Here is a 17,603-nt window from a genome sequence, read left to right as displayed (position 1 = left end):
GTCTCTTTCACCACATATTTCTTTTATATATGTACATATATATATATATATATGGATAAAAATTTTACATGGATAATTCAGCAACTGAAGAGGCTGGAGTTCTGGAATCTTGTTGCACTGGAGGAGTTCACTACTTCTATACGTTGCATCATAGAAAACAGAGCTGACAAGTACCAGAAGAGGTGTCCTAACCCATCAGTTTGCCACCAGGCAGGATATTTCTACCTGTGTTGCACTTGGCAAGAGTCAACCAATTCTTTAAAACTTCCAGGGATGGAATTCAACAGGCCCCCTTAATTAGTCCATTCTAGTAACAAAGTCAAGTCAAACAAATGCTCATCTCATTATTTCCACCTTTACTGTCCCTTCCTTCCAAATATTTGTGAATTGGAATTTGGAAAGAATCAGCTGATCTATTGTCATACCAGCTGAAATGTAAAGAGGGGAAACTGTGTTGCATTTAAATCCTTCAAAAGCAATTTAGTTTAGAGACAGTTGAGGCACTCTACCAATCTGGAAACTTCTGTGCCTGCCTGTCTAAGTATGAATTCCCTCAATTTTAAGAGGAGGTCATGTGTTTATGTAGACCTCCAAACATTTCCTGAGGCATCAAAAATTTTCGTTTTCCTTTAGGTGAACCCCTAAGTTTCCTTCTTCTGTAGGATCTACATAAATATTTGAGCTTTAGGAATTGTAGTAAGCCTAGAATATAGTTTCTCAGTCTGAGACTGTAGCATTTATTACTAGAATGGGTCATTGTATTTCATACAGAAAATGACATTATATATGGATAATGTTGGGGCATGCAGAAGGTCAGATTGCAAAACTACAGGAGACTTAGCTAAATAATTCCCTTTACTCGTATGTATACATTAGCCATAGCTTGTTGCCTTTTGTGGACAGCAGGAGATAGAAGCTAGCAATATGCAGGGGAGGCTTTGCTCTTTTTAACACTAGGATATTTATATAAAACATTTAGTATGATATTTAGAGTTGGACAAAGGTAAACATCCCCTAGTTTAAGGGGCATCCAAAAGAAGTAAAAGCTTCAAAAATCAGACACGTCAGCAACCTCACCATAGCTGACGCTGGTGTGGTAACCTGCCACTAGATTAAACTGGTATGTGCTCTTGGACTTTGCTGCATTTTGAGATTTATCTATATCTTTAACTTAGCTCTTGGGTTGGTAATGCTACTTTGTCCTGGACATATCTGTCTTAAGATGTCAGCTGCATAACAGTTTATAAGTAGGAGTAAAGTCTTACAAACTGGAGGAACCCCAGTTCATACAGGAGTCAGTTGCTTCTTATTGTGGGAAAAGGGACTTCTCCGAGAATGTTACTGCCATGCTCTGCTTATAATTCCTGACTTCCTGTTGTATGGAACGTGCTGCTTTAACTGTCTGATAAATACTGTGGGTGTTTCAAAAGTAAGTATTTAGCTGCTGGGAGAAACTGCTTCTTTTTTTCCAGTGTGAGTTCTCAGAGCAGCTGTATGTTATTTGGTTTCATGAAGTATTAATTTATATTGAATAATATTTTCAGGAAATGCATTAATCAGTGTACTTGTCTTATGATGAAATTTTAATGTAGCTATTTAGAGATAAATAGTTTACTACATTTAGGCTAATTGTTTTGGGTTTGCTTTTTTTAGTTTTTACTAAGTCAGTAGAGATACAGTAACACTTAAAAAAGGTGCCGCATCCATTTTTCATACAGTGTGGGAAATAATTTTCAAAAGTTAGAAGGAATTCTTGTGTGGCTATAGCATTCTTCCAAGGATTTCTTATAAAATATTAAACCAGAGATTAAAATGGCAAATGGCTCTTTTTTTTTTTTTTCCCCCCTTTGTGGATATCTGCAAAACAGATGGAAATATTGGAACTTGATCAATATTGGAACCATCAGTTTTGTTTGCCTGTGTCTGTTGCTGTGATGCGTTTTTCTAGAGTGGAATTGACTGAACTGACCAAGATTTTTCAATAACGAGACTGGCTTTGCTACTTCATTGTTGGAAAAAGGCAGAAGACTTCAAATTAAAACATCTTGTGTCAAATATACATATAAGTTGAATGTTAAATTCTCTGTATTTAGATGCTGTGATTGAATATAATTATCTGTCTAGAAGCTGCTTGGTACAAAAGAATTTTTTAGCACTTTTGAATAGAAAACTGAAGAAATCTAGCTATATAGAAATAATGAAAAATAGCTACAAATGGAGCAAAGGAATCAATTAATTAAGGCTCCTCAGACATAACAGGTTCTGAATTTATTTCTTTTTTTCTCCAGTGGTCTATCAAGATTCACAATGGCAGCAACGAAGCCCTTGCACAATATAAAGTCAATATCACTTCAATTGCACCTCTTTTGGAAAAATTAGCAATAAGTAGTGATGTTTACTGGGTCTTACAAGGTAAAGTAATGAACAGTAGGTAACAATTTTTAACCTCACTGTGTTGAATCATTATGTTGTAGGATATGGAAAACTTAATCCATCCTGCTAACTTGCAGATTGAAAAGGTGTTGGTTGAATTTCAGTCGCTCCATTCTTGCAGCCTTAACTAAGCTGATACCTAAATAGCTGCTATACAGGTAGATATTTCAAAGCTTTAGCAGGAAACACTTTTGCCTTATGAACTCTTAATTCTTTTTTAGCTTACTCTCAGACTCACCATGACAGGTCTGTTCTCCCTGTGATGAGCTCCTTACATACCTCCTGGGAGTCAAGAACACAGATACATGCAACAGCTGTGGTTTTGTTCAACTGAATTTTTGGGTTATATTAATAATAAAAGAGGTTGAACAAGTGCATTCTTTGTGTGTGTCTAGAGAACACAGAGAATTTAAATCTCTAAAATGAAACTTGTTTCTCTATACTGTGATGAGAAATCATGGCTCACAATGAGTTGGTGAGTTTTTTATTATGGCAGCAAGCTTACATTGTTTTGCTTTTCTTCAATAAAACTAAAATATTTCCCTGAAACTGAACAATGAGCTCATAGGTAGAATGTTTTCCTGGTTTCTCTGCCACCGGATACAGCATTTTAGATTGTCATCACCATAGTTAGAAACATGGGCAGATTTTGAGCCCTGTTAGCAGTATACCCAGCTGTACCCTTACAGTCACATCTGAGTTCCTATCAAAGATGGTTCTAGAGATAAGTCTGAATCACCAGGTCAGTCTCCCATTCCTTTCAAAATCATTTATTTATACCAGAAGCAGTTGGCTGTCAGACTTGTCCCACGATGGTATTGCTAAGGACCTAGTCCATTTAGTGTTCTCTAAGCTCTTTAATGGCCCAAGTGGGAGGAGAAGCAGACTGTACAGAGTTGTCAAGACATTGATTATCCAAACAAAGGCATGAGGTAGCTGAAGTAAATCAATCTGCATCTCACAGAGTGTGTCACAGCAGAAGCTTTTCACAGGAACTTAAAGACCTCCAGCTGACCTTTTGATCTAGAACCCCGTATCACTTTCTTTTAAGCTTTCTATAATTTTTGAAGCCTGTAAGCAATTAAGTTAACCTTTTTTTCTGTAAAACTGAGATTCTGCCATAAGTTAAACTGGAATCAACAGGAGCAAGTGGGATATATTTATGGCCTATGACTTATGAGAAATGAGGAGCTGTTTTTTTCCACAGAAAAAAGAGGGTTTGAGAAAGTTATTTATTATTTTTTATATGTCTATTCTGCTGCCTGTCTTCTGCTGTTTTTCCTGTGGAGTCTTTTCTTGGGTGATTCCATTGCTGAGAGAAAGCATAAACAGCTCTGCACTCTAGCATTATGTGCTTTTCCTGGATTCAGAGAAATTAAACAAGCATTCATGTCTGGCCAGAGCTTCCTAACCTACAGCTACATATGCATTAATAGGGAATGGTGATAAGAATATTTCATGATAAACAGCTCTGGTTACTGTAGCAGTCATATATTCCTTGCTGTACATTTTTTTCTGTGCAATTAAACAATTGTGACCTCTTAAATGAAAGCAGCCTGTCCAACTTGAGCTAAGGAAAGTCTTTGATAAGTAGAAGATTTATGTGTTCATTCTTTGTCCTTTCAAATTTAGATCCTGTTTATGAAGATATGCTGAGTGAAAGTCGGAAAATGATTACTAATGAGAAAATAAATGCTTATAATGAAGCAGCTGTTCGTATTCTGAACAGCAGCTCCCGAAATTCCAAAGCTAAAGTTAAAGTGTTCAGTGTATCAAAATTGATAGCACAAGAAACTATCATGAAGTCTGCAGATGGCCTGCATCTCCCTGAATCAAGCAGAGATACAGTAAGTATTTTTATCACTGGTCAACATTAAAATCATTAATAGTAAAACAAGATCTGAAGTGAATGTTCTGAAATTGCAAATGGTATGGATGTAATGAGGACTGCATTCGTCAGGGAATTTTGTTGAGAAAATTCCAGTGGGTGGAAGTGCAGTCAGTTTCATAGGCATCTTAAAAAATGTAGTAGCAAACACATTTGTGCATAACTATTTTTAAATAGCTGTTAATCCACTAGATCTTTTAGATCCTGCATGCTTTTATGTGTATGAGTGAGTTAAGGTGGTAATGACCTGTAGATCAGTGCTAAGAAGTAAGTCTTAAATTTCCAGAAAATTTGGTTTGGTAAGGAGCATGAAGATGATAAACACACAGTATAGACTCCTTGGTTGCATGGAGTGGCTCTGACTTTATTTCTTCTCTTTTACTAACCAATATTTATATGACTGCAGTGAGCCCCTCTTTCAGCCTGCCCTTTTTTTGGAAGAGCTCTTCCATCATGTCACTTTTGGTTCCATTGCTTTGCAGATTTAAATTGCTTTGAAGTACTGGATGAACTAAATATCATCTTACCACATCTTTCAGTGTCACTATCATGTTTCAGAGACTTATTATTGTGCTCCTTTAGAACCCAAGTTTGTGAGCTGTTTTTCATTTATAGGCATTCTACAGCCAGTAGAGAGAACTCTCCTGTTCTAAGATTAGCCATTTTTGCTTACTCCTAGAAGTTCAAGTATTTTTTGCTTGGAAGAAGTGTTTTGACTGGATGGTTGAATGCAACTGGGTATATGGTGGGACTGGAAGATTTTATTTGTGTAATAAAGGAGAATTGTATGTCTTATATCAGCTCATGATGCAGGAGAAAATTTTTTTTGATGGAAATGTTAACTTTTTTATTAGAAATTAATTACCAAAACTGCTTATTTTTTTACAGAATGCAATGATTCTTATGAATGTCTACTGCAATAAAATAATGAAGCCCATTGATGGCTCCTGCTGCCAGCCTCAGCCTCCGCTCACTCTGATACAGAAGATAGCTTTCTGTTTTTTTACTTTGTCCATTATTGGATATTTAATTATCAGCTTAATTCATCGGAATAATTATCGGAAGAACAAATCGTGCACTGATTTGGAAAGTGGAGAGGAGAAGAAACCGGCCATCAGCACACCTAATGTTTCTACTTTAGAGATGCTCTTACACTGCTTTTGCAAACTTGGTCTAATCATGACCTATTTTTATCTATGTGACAGAGCAAATCTTTTCATGAAGGAAAATAAATTTTACACACATTCATCTTTCTTCATACCAATTGCCTATATCTTGGTTTTGGGGGTATTTTATACTGAAAATACCAAAGAGGTAATGATCACCTTGACATCCCATTTAAAATGTTGTTTCCCAATTTGTATGTAAAATAACCAGTTTCTAGGTATTCAAGGGTAATTGTTCAAAGTCAGTATAACTCACCTGCAAAAAATGCCTTCTCAAGTAGTATAATGTCTGCATAGAATTAGATGCAAAGGCCTTTTGAAGCCATATGGACGTCACCACTTTAGTCATTCTCACTCTTTCAAATTGGAATTGATCGGAGCTCAGCTAAAAGAGAATTTAAATCATGTTAAATCTGTGCCCACTAGACAAGACTTTTATAGTTGAGACCCATTTACCCATAAAGTGGTTTATTGTTCTGTACTTTTTCTCCTCATTTTGTAGATGTCCCTTGTTCTTTTTGGAATAGCAACACTCTTGTTTTGTTTTGCATTAGACTAAAGTGTTAAATAGAGAACAGACTGATGAATGGAAGGGCTGGATGCAACTTGTTATTTTGATTTATCATATCTCTGGAGCAAGCACTGTAAGTGATTTGAATTCCTTTTATTTTACTTTTAGGGGGAATGCAATTTGGGAATGGTATTTCAAAAGAAAGATAGTGTAAATGGGCATTAGAACTGAACAGAATGAATAAATAATGCTATTGTTCCTGTAGTTTTAAACATGGTATTAGCTGAGTTAGTTTTTCTCTCTAAGTATAGATTTGATTGATAAAAACATTAAATACATTACTTGACCAGTGAAAAAAGTGTTTCCTCTGCCTAGATATTACATTGATTTATTTTTAATTGCTAGCAATTTGAAACTGCTGAAGGTGAGCTTTCAAAGAGCCGTTCTTAAGTCCCTCATAACTAGTAATAGAATATGGCAAGTGTAGAGCAATAAATAGAAAAAATTGATTCTAACATCAGGGGTTAGGACACCAAAAGAGCTTTGTAAGAAGCAGGACAATGTACCACAGTGTTTGTTTGCTTAGTAAAATCTAATTTACTGCGATGCAGAAATAGCATAAAATAGAGGGGGGAAAGGAAGTCCAAAAACATTTACATGGACATTTATAAAAGGTACTTTATTTTTCTCAACAGTTCTTGCCTGTGTACATGCACATTCGAGTCCTGGTTGCTGCGTATCTGTTTCAAACAGGTTATGGGCACTTCTCCTATTTTTGGATAAAAGGGGACTTTGGTGTATACAGAGTGTGTCAAGTAAGAATATCTCCCTACTAGTTTTATAAATGAATTTGTCAGATAGCATAATATCTATAATATATCCATACTCTCTGAATAATGTGATCTCAGGTCACTTAACCCAGGTTTAAACAATAAAAATGGCTGTTGTGTCTATGTAATCTGATCTGTTTAATTGGTAGTGTTTATCTAATACGAATTTAAACCATATAAATGATACATACAATGTAAAAAATGCAAGTATATAAAATGCACTTTGAAATATCAAGACAAATATTTTCTAATAAATAGCAATGGAGATTCCATTGCAGTAACAATTTACAGTATATAGCAATATGTAAGTAATGAGCCAGCTGTGCTTCCAAGTACAGTGTATTGGAGCCTATGTTTATTAATAAAGAAAACTAATTTTCACACCATAAAAATACTAGAGAACATACCTGGTTTTGTGGCTTCCCTCTTAGGTTTTGCAGCATATACTGTAGTACTTCAATTTTTTTTCTAATACATACCTTTTATTGCTGTTAAGTCTTGCATTATCCTATAACTCAGGTCATAGTTCTTATTAAATGTATGTTTATAGCCTGGTAATGGCATTACCCTGGCTTTACTTGAGCTATCCCAGGTAGCTATGGGGGTGAAAAAAGAGGGACATTCACAGCATCCAGCAACTGGAGCACTTGGTCCCCAGCCTAGGAAATAGTCAGATCGGGTTAAGCTCTTTTTCATTGCAATCTCTGCCCAAGCAGGCCGGGGTAGGGCAGGTCCAAAACCACATAATCAGCCTGCAGTCTTATGCTGCCCTGCTGCTGTTCCCTGTGCTATTTTATCCGTGTTTCTATTGAAATATGTTCAGCATGTGAGATGTAAAGTGCATAGATATAGTGCTAGAGGAACATTTCCTCATCTTTCTCAGCCTTGCCTCCTAGTTTACATATCCTCTGTCTTCTCTCCTCTGACACCCCCAGGTTTTGTTTCGTCTCAATTTCTTGGTTGTGGTACTGTGCATAGTGATGGACCGACCTTACCAGTTCTACTATTTTGTGCCATTAGTCACTGTCTGGTTTATGATCATTTATGCCACCCTAGCTGTATGGCCTCAGATTGTCCAGAAAAAAGCAAATGGTAAGATTTATTTTTTCTTTCTGCTACAAAACAGTTGCATATTACCACAATGATAATCATACAGAAATGGCATTGTTAGGTAGAACTCAGTCTCTTTGTTAGTCAAAATATGCTAAATTGCTGCTCACAGAAATACAGTTTGTCATAGGTGAATTAGGTCAGTTGAAAAATGACTTAATTCTGCCTCTGGTTACAGTCAGGTTAGAATACTTTTTAATAGGTTTTGATCATCAGAAATTGTTTTACCAAGAACTGTAATTTTACTGAATGAAAATGAAAACCATAGGTTGCACTGTCTGTGCTCGCTGAGGCTGCGTCTGTCGTGTGCTCTGGGTGCAGTGTGAACAGGGAGTGTTTAAGACTTTCTCATTCTCTGTTGCCAAGGTGTCTGTCCATCTTGAGCACCAATTCTTCCTTAGCTGGCCAAATAAGAACATGGGGCTTGCTATGCTAATATTTTAGATTAAGTGAGTTATCAGAAGTATGTCTCGTGGTACAAATACCTTAAATAAAAATTGAAATGAAATCCCAGTTTATGTGTTACAGTTCACTAAAACCTTAAGAGCCTTAAATCCTCATTCTCTACTGATGGAGGAATATCCCCATTTTATAGCCTGAAGATATGACAATGACATATACCAAATATATACCAGGAATAGATTACACTTAGAGTAATTTTACAAGCTATCTCAAAGGCAAATATCTTTAATTTATTTTTTTTTTTCTACAAAGGTACTTCTCTTTCAGAAACAAAGAAATTACTCTTGTGTACTTTGGAGCAATAGTGTACTGTGAAACTAGAAAATCTTTCAGTGATGACTTTCAGTTGTTTAAGATCCTGTTTACAGCTGCCAATTTATATGGCAGGAGGAGGAGATGATGTCTGTTGCAAAGCTGAGGCTTGGGTAGAGCTTAATATCAGTTGACAGCTTTGAGGAGTGGTTTCTCAGGCTTGTTTCAACAAGGTACTTGTCCTTAGTGACCTGCAATTGAACTTTAGAATAAAACTGGTATCTCAAAGTTTAATAGTATCTAGTCTTCTTGTTTCACATGACAAAAGGCAGGAATTTTTATATATATATATATATATTTTTTTTTTTTTTCACCTAAAATGAGGACTACCTGTGCAGAGTGTTTGAGAAAGCAGAGGTTTTAAAACAGTGTTTCTATTTGAGCGCCTAAATTCTCTTCTTTATGTATTTTGTCCTTTAGACATGAGGCTTAGTTTAGGCTTAATAGATTTTAATTTCTATGAATGTTTATTTTAATGGCTTAAAGTAAAATTTAAATGTAGATAGTGATAAAATATTGCTGGTAATATTTGAACACTTATTTATGAATGGATCTATTATGAAGCTTAGCTACACTAAATAATTGGCAGTTATTATTTAATGTGTCCTGGGATTTGCTACTGAAAAATTAATGGCAGTATAATGATTAATCTATTTCTTCCTCAGGGAACTGCCTATGGCACTTTGGTTTGCTGCTGAAACTGATTTGCTTACTGACATGTATATATTTTCTGTCATATTCTCAGGTTTGTAAATCCTGGTTATATTTATTCTTAATGATCTAAGAGGATATTAGTACCTGTCTCTACTTTTTGATGTGCTCATAACTTGTATATTTGCTCCAGTATCATAAATACAGAAGAAGAGAAAAATTTGTTTTCTTCTCATATTTGAATTGGTGTGGGTGCTGGAAAAACCCACAACTGTTTGTCTTACTCATTGGTTTGTTATATTTGACATATTTTCAATGTACTACTGTGAATGTAGTAAGTACAAGGGCCTGTGCTTTGGGTTTGGGGTGGGGTTTTCTTACATGCTTAGAGTTACTAGGCTTTGCCAGCATATGGGGATACATATGGTGATACGATGATAATGAAGTTCTGTGTCTCTTGGAGACCTATGCTGGCTTTGATACCACATCAAAAGATAGGTTCTCAGGCTAAATTAGCAAATCCCTGCATGCTAGAGCAGTAGAGCTGACAGAAGTCAGGGCAGGGTTTGTCACTCCAGGATTTCACAGGGGGGTTGTGTGGTTTTAATCCATCGCTGGTTTTCAGCCTGTTGAACTGTAGTCTTGGAGTGCATATTCCTTATCACAGGCTGTTAGTGGATCTCTCCATTTGAGGAGCAGTACAAAATGGAAGGTGTGCAAATGCCTTAAAGGGAGGCAAACTCAAACCCTGTCTCATGTGAAGAAGTTGGTTTTTTCTTTGTTTTTTTCTTTTTTTTTTTTTTTTTTTTCAGGGGAAAGGCTTCTAAGGAATCCTGTTATTTTTCTAGTGCAATGTAGCTAGTGAAATAAGGGTTGAATAATATTAAACATGTTATTGATTTAAATTTAGTAAATACACTTGACATCAGTGTTAATGCTTTTTCCATGTTTGTCTTTTGCAGGGTGCATTTGAGAGGATATTTTCATTTTGGCCATTGTCTAAGTGTTTTGAACTGAATGGGAATGTCTATGAATGGTGGTTTAGGTGGAAGCTGGATCGTTATGTATGTAACATTTGCATAAAATTATACTCATCTTTGAAGTGTATGTTTTAATTTGTGGGAAGGGGGAGGGTTCTCTTTTCCTTTCCTCCAGAGAAAAGAGCTTGTTTGCCCCAGTGTTTAATAAAAGACTAAGCTGCACCCACTTCTTTTCTGCAATTGTCTATCAAAGTCTTATTTAAAAGATGGAGGTTGATTTATTTGGTTCTGGATTTAAAAAATTAAGTATCCTACATCTGTCTTTTCTCAAAAGTGTTACTGTGAAAATTTAACACCTGTAGATCTTCAGGCTGTTGAAATACAAGGAAAACTACTGTGGCAGCTTTCTTAATAATACTTTTTGGAAGTTGAATCAATTAAGGATATATTTCTTTAAAGGTAACATTTAAAACATTAAAATCAGGGTCTTGGTGCCCAAACCAGATTATTCTTGTACATATTTTTAAATGTTTTTCTACTGGGAAAGTGCTTTCCTTCCAGTCATTGACCCTACAATGTGGGGGAATAGAACAGGGAGACGTTTTTTTTTCTTTCCTGCTCGGAAAGAAAAGAGAAGTGGAGTTTCTAAGATGGAAGCTTTCACATGTTAAACTTACCCTTAACGGGATCTGTCGCATGTGTGTGCCTCTGGAGCCTCTGGGAGGCGAGGTCTGGGTCACAGAGCGTTGTCACACCCAGGGTCCCCAGCAGCAGCACACCCTGCCCCGCGTCCCGCGCTCGCTGCTGGGCTGCTGTGAGCACTGTGGGTTGGGTGATGCTGTTGAAGAGCAGAGCTCAAAATAAATACAGCGGACAAGCACTGCGTGGGCCTGAAACAGCCTCGTGTTGCCAGCTAATGAGAACTTGGCATAAGATTGTAAAACACTCTGTTGAAGAATTGTGTCTGTGAGAGAGGGAAGCACTTGTCCTGCTTCTTGAATGTTTTCACCTGCCGGTTTGGGAGAAAGCCAGAGACTTGTGGTTTTTCCCCAGAGAAAGCCTTTTCAGTGGTGGCATAGATTGCAGAGGGGATAGTAGGTACTTGAAAGATTCTTGAAATGTCATTGTCTTGTCTTTAATGCTCTCTGAAACATTAGTAAAGGTTCCATATTTGTAGGTTTTGAGTTGAATTAAAAATGCAGTTTATGACTATCTTGTGTAGAAAGTCTGGTTCTGTTTGCTTCCGTAAATCTGGGAAAGGACCTTTTCAAATGTAGCTTTGAAACTACTTTATCTGGTAGCATTTCTATTAAGAGTTTATACCTGAAGTATTTGTAAAAGCCATGAAATATTAATTGCATTCTGTTTGTCTTTTACAGGTGGTTTTTCATGGGATGCTGTTTGCTTTTATTTATCTGGCATTGCAGAAACGTCAGATGATATCAGAAGGAAAAGGAGATCCTCTTTTCTCCAACAGAGTTTCAAATGTTTTATTATTTATTTCAATTGTGTCCTTTTTGGTAAGTATCTATTATAACCTAGTATAATCAGAATTGTAAATATCTGAAAAATAAGTTTTCTGGAGTTGTTTTGTTGATATTATCTAACAAACCTTGAAAAATCAAATCTTTATCTGGAGATATTTCAGCCAGGTTTTTCTGTACAACCCTGCCTATCTACTCACTAAAATATTTTTCTGTTCAGTCAGATGTAGATGAAAACATCATTACTTTTTCAGTTAATTTCAGGGCTTGAAAGAAAATTGGATCATAAAAATAACGGTAGATAACACAGCTCTTATCTCCGCACTTGCTTGCTTGTCTATTTTTGATGAAAAAAAGTTATATTCATAATTATTCATCAGATAAGCTTTCATTAGCTGTAAAGAATTTGAGAGAGACACAAAAGTTGTCATGTCATTTTTTCTCTTAGTGTCCCACATCTCAGTGAACCAGCTAATACTAAAGCAATTCAAAATATCATACTCTTTTCATTTTTAAATGTTACATATAATTGCTACACAGACTAATTTTTTAATATCTTTTAGACCTACTCTATTTGGGCTAGTAGCTGTAAAAACAAGACAGAGTGCAATGAGCTACATCCTTCTGTTTCTGTGGTGCAGGTAATGATTAGTCCTTTTGAGTACAGTGATAGAATCTAGTCTGTTCTTACTAGAGCTTTTAAAATTTTTTTTTAAAATATATTTGTGCTTTTGCATGGAATGTCAGATATTGAGCTTCATTCCCATGTCTGAAAGTGAAAAAGAGTTTAGCAACATTAGTCAGTTTTTCATTGCCTTTAAGCACTGAATTTGCACACTGTGGTTGTGGTTTTGATATATCTGGATGACCTTAGTGTAGGTTTTATGTGCACCATTTAAGTCCAAACCCAACTTCTGACTATTTGCATAGCTGTGGAAAAGAAGAAAGCTGAGGAAGAGAAGAAAGGTGTAGAAAAGCAGGAGTTTGTTTGGGAGGTATTAGTGTAGGAAGTAACCTGTTGGGCTCTGTAATCAATTCCAGGCAGAGAAGAGGTGAGCCACAGAGCCATGCATGTGGTTTTCTTAAATTTAAATGTTCCCCTTGCTGTGTCCCCTGTCCCACCATACCCCAGCTGTCTCATTCTGCGCCCTGTTTTTCTCATTAATTTGTCCTGCTCTGTTGAGGGGCAAGAAGAGGGACTTAATTTTTTAATATTATTTTGTCCATCTTGACATCCTCCCTTTAAAAACTGAGGGTTAACTCAGATTTGTGAGCACCTTCATTTTAGACTGGCATGGTGTAATGTTTTGTGACCATGCCTAGGAAGCATGTAGTTAAACCTGTCAGCATCAAGGCCACAATTCTCAATTCTACTGGAGATGTAAATGTCACCTGCTATGCTGTAAGAATGTGTGTACAATATTTTTAGTTTAAATACCTACTTTGTTAAGTATAAACCGCATGGATTTTTGTTTGGTTTATATTTTTATTAGCTTTTAAAGAAATTTTAATGCATGATGCACTTCACTTAGTGCAGTGAAAATGCATACATATTTATGTGTTTGTTTGGCTTGTCACCCACAGTCACTTTCTGTTTTACCTTTTTTTTAAAAAAAAAACCAAAACAAAAAACCAAAACCCCACAAGATTTTAGCTTTCATCCTCATCAGGAACATTCCCGGATATGTTCGATCTGTGTACAGCTCATTCTTCGCCTGGTTCGGCAAAATTTCTTTAGAGGTAAGTAGAATGAGCAGACGTACAGTGAATTAAAACTTAGAAATGTAAGGTGGTGTTATTGTCTAGATTGGACTATAACACATAGAGAAGACATTTGTTGGCTTACTAAATACATGCTGTCATGTTTGACCTCTTCTAGCATTCTAGCTTTTGTTGCACTTAAAAATCATGGCTGAAATAGCAGTCTCACAGTATTAAACTTAATTCTTGTGCTGTTTTAGGGGATGAGGTGATTTAAGGTTGTGAGAGTGGGGATTAAATGCTGGAGTATGCTGTGAGGTGTATGCAGCTGGATGATAAAAATTTAGGCCAGTTAAGGAATTTACATGAATACTTACTAGTGTAAGTACGCTTATAAATGTATTTGCCTGTCTTGGCTTTGAAAGAAAGTTGTCTGCCAAGGAAAGCTAGATCCTCCCTTGGAATGGAGAATGTAAACCCCCTTCCCTCCAAATTACTATAATTTTGTAATTAGGGGCTTTCAGGCAAAGATATGGGAATAGGAGTAATAGTTCTTCACTAGGAATATTAAAAAAGGAAAATACAAATGCAGTAGTACAAAAAAACAAGCAAGGAAGCAAACAAAAATCCTGGAAAAACCCTGACAGAGTTAGGAATATGACCTGGCACCTTGTTGGTCAGGGTGTTGGAAGCAGTCCAAATAACTCCTCCTGGAGTTACAGATGTGGTTCTGTGGAGTAGAGATGGTCCTGTAGAAAGTCCAGTGGCAATGAGATGGATCTGGTCTTCCTTCGGGAATCCAATGGAAAAACCGGATCCCTTGTGTCCTTCAGTCCCAGTTTTCATCTAGCTAGGAACAGCTGGCTCCTCCCCCACTGTGTGGAGCACCTCACAATGGGATGATGGAATGTGTCATGTCATTGGTGGGCCCTAATGGCCCATTATCAGAAGATGTCCCCCTGGAGGATTGAGGGGTGGTGAAAGAGATAAGAAACACTGCCCCACCTGGATTTAGTGGCTGGGCCATTATCAGAAGGCATCTGCCCCCCTCCCCCCTGGAGTTAGGAGAGAAGGATAAAACATCTCCCAAAAACCAGGTTTCAACATATGTAATAGAATACACATTTTTAGGTTACATAACCCAAGACATTGCCCTAGAAAGCTTTTGGGACTAATAAAGAAAGGTACCATTACAAATAAAACCCTGCTCAATGCAAGTGTTACCTTGTTCCATTGAGTGTATATTTTGAAACAGTAGGAATTATCTTGCTTCCCATTTTATTTGCTGTTTAGTCATATTAAATATAAATATATTGTATTACTAAAATATATTTCTAGGAGAAACTCATTGCAATACCATGTGTATGGATTACAGGATTTGGGGGGTATTTTAAAGGATCACATTTCACTCTTCCAATTCCTGGTGGGCTTTAGGTGCTGATCAGCTCCAGGGAGCTCTGCATTCATCAGCAGGTGAAGCATTCTCTCTTATTTGTAAGCATGTCAGCTCAGACCCTCACCAGAGAGACAGTAACTGAGGGAGGCAGAGTCTTCCCTGCTCTGATGGAATGTATCCAATGCTCCCCTGAGCTGTATTTCATTAAGGGCCAAGCAAACTCATTTCACTGCGTGATTTAACAAGCTCATGGTTTTGTCTTGTATCAAAGACATGTGGAAAACAGCTTCTAACTTAAGCAGAAGTATGTCAGTTGATGCAATAGTAATAATTATATGGGTTTTGGTAAGTAAAAGTAGTTACATATATTAGTACTGTTAAACACTTTTTCTTTTTTCTTTTAGCTTTTCATTTGCCAATACCATATTTGGCTGGCAGCAGACACAAAGGGAATCTTGGTGCTCATTCCCGGATATCCAATATTTAATGTTCTTGTCAGCACTTTCATATTTGTGTGCGTGGCACATGAGATTTCTCAGATCACTAATGATCTAGCACAGATTGTGGTTCCTAAAGATAACTCAACTCTGCTGAAAAGGTTGCTATGCATAGCTGGATTTTTTTCTGGACTACACTTCTTCTCAGCAATGCAAGATCAGTCAAGGCATTAACTTGGAAACTTTCTTCAGGTTTACTTTGTGTCTGCCTGATCAAAAATTCTCAACTGGAGGTACAAGAAGACATTTAAATTAAGCATGTGGAAAATGTATATAGTGGAAATGTACATATTTTGTGTGGAAATAGCCTTCTCAAATAATCTGAGAAACAAGAGTGCACTGTACAGAACTGCATGTGAAAGCGAGTCTTTTCTACTGGATGTTTGTTGCTGTTTACATATCCGCTGAAAGGAGACACGAAGCGGTGCGGTGGTTGAGCAGTATCATGGGCACGTGGCGGGATTCAGCCGGCACCGGGCGAGGGCAGTTCCACACCCAGAACAGCCGGGAGCCCCCGGCAGCGACAGCGGGGCAGTGCTCTGAACAAAGCGGCAGTTTGCTGCTTACAAATGAGTGTTTGGCGTGGAAACTGTAACACGTGTTGTATGAAACCCTTCATGTGTGGAAGTAAAAAGTAATCATCAATTCAGCGATTGAAGATTATTTACAAGTTTGCATAGTATTTTGTGAGAGTTTTTTTAGAAATTTGTGTTCAGCAAATACGGTGAATTCTGAGACGAAATTTTTTTATAAAGAGAATTTGGGTTTTCTTCCTAAAATTGTTTGCTTTTTCATAAATTTTTCACTAATTCATTTAGCTGTGTGTAGTTCTGTGCACAACCCCAGTGAACAAACGAATAATTTTCAGAGACTCAGTTCAAGATGAGAAGTTTTTTGAAGACCCTCCAACCTTTTTCAGTCAGATGGAATCCTATCATATCCACTCCATCACATCTTAGGGGAAGGGTGATCTTTGACTCTCTCCCTGTGTTTGTAGGTGACCTTGAATTAGGTCTCATTAGGGAACTGGTGCCATATCCTGTGCTGTAATAACATTTTCATTTAAGAGGATGCAAGTCAGTCTGTTGGTATCATGAGGAGGGATTGAGTGGTCAACTTTGTTGTGTGCAGATGATGGAGTCTCAGAATTACAAGTGAAATCAGATTGGAGCTGTTTGAGAAAACTTTTTTCCCATCCTTTTCAGCAGTGCCCCATCTTTCTTACTAATTTTTTCCTTTAGCAAAAACCCTGTAATTGAAAGAAATAGTCCTTCAGTGTGGCAGTGAAAAGCTGTTGTTTACATTCTACTTAGCAGTGAAGTTGTGGACATTTCTTGGTTGGTTGTGGGTTTGGTTCAAGTAATAGTCTGACCTCTAGTTGCTTTTTCATTTTTTTTCTTCTTCTGATTATTTGTTAGCCGTCAAAAACATGAGCACAATATTATTTTCCAAGCATATGTGCAATTATGTATGATTATAAACAACATGAATCCTAATTTGTACCATATATACTGTCACATGCATGTTTTTGTTCTTATCCCAGGTAAAACATTGAATTCAGTCTTGCACCCATGAATGAATGCAAAACAAATTTATGAAAATAATTACTTCAATTTTTATTTTTTTGTGTGGTGGAGAACAGTTTCTTTTCAAGAATGACCAGTTATTCACCATAAAAAAACAAAAAAAGAAATCATTCACTTCCCCCAAATTCAGCAGTTTTACTAAGCTTGTCAGCTGTTTTCAAGATACTGGAAAGATACTCGGCTGTTTGTTCTGTGTGCGTATTATTTCCAGTGCTTGGGAATTTAATCTCATCAATCAATACATTTGAGTGACTGAAGGAAAGGGTGTAGGTGGACACCACAGTGGGGGATAGCAAGCGTAATCTTCATCTATGCCAGTATTATGAGCAACAGGGAACTGTGAGCTTGAGGGATAATCTTTGTTTTGTTCTTCACAATATAACTATTGTAGATATAACTCTATTTATCTGTTGTACAGACTTGGTTAAAAGATTTATTTTTAATGTTTGAAATAATGCACTTGTTTACTATTACTGTACGTGGGATAAATATATTTTCTTTTCAGGTTATGTAAAAATATGAAGTAATTTAAACATTAAATAAATGTGCTGTGGATGCTTATTTTTGCAATGGGAGCAGCATCATTTAAGTAAAAA

The 17,603-nt window shown here is 36.7% G+C and overlaps 1 protein-coding gene across 2 annotated transcripts in view; it reads left to right on the top strand.

Annotated features, from left to right (window-relative positions):
• The window catches only part of CASD1 (CAS1 domain containing 1), a 29,130-nt gene extending 11,562 nt beyond the window's left edge, over positions 1–17,568 (top strand). For both annotated transcript variants that reach the window (XM_040064505.1, XM_040064515.1), the window contains exons 7-18: positions 2,289–2,412; positions 4,066–4,280; positions 5,210–5,635; positions 6,042–6,131; positions 6,694–6,813; positions 7,764–7,920; positions 9,378–9,457; positions 10,326–10,427; positions 11,723–11,863; positions 12,391–12,468; positions 13,475–13,567; positions 15,329–17,568. In XM_040064505.1, the coding sequence (XP_039920439.1) occupies positions 2,289–2,412; positions 4,066–4,280; positions 5,210–5,635; positions 6,042–6,131; positions 6,694–6,813; positions 7,764–7,920; positions 9,378–9,457; positions 10,326–10,427; positions 11,723–11,863; positions 12,391–12,468; positions 13,475–13,567; positions 15,329–15,595 (1,893 nt within the window). In that variant the 3' untranslated portion in view covers positions 15,596–17,568. The remainder of the gene's footprint in view (positions 1–2,288; positions 2,413–4,065; positions 4,281–5,209; positions 5,636–6,041; positions 6,132–6,693; positions 6,814–7,763; positions 7,921–9,377; positions 9,458–10,325; positions 10,428–11,722; positions 11,864–12,390; positions 12,469–13,474; positions 13,568–15,328) is intronic.
• Positions 17,569–17,603: the final 35 nt, after the last annotated feature.

This window comes from Hirundo rustica, chromosome 1 (assembly GCF_015227805.2).
Source record: "Hirundo rustica isolate bHirRus1 chromosome 1, bHirRus1.pri.v3, whole genome shotgun sequence".
Classification (NCBI taxonomy): domain Eukaryota; kingdom Metazoa; phylum Chordata; class Aves; order Passeriformes; family Hirundinidae; genus Hirundo; species Hirundo rustica.
Note: the sequence above shows the minus strand (reverse complement) of the source record. Positions and strands in the feature narration are given on the sequence as shown.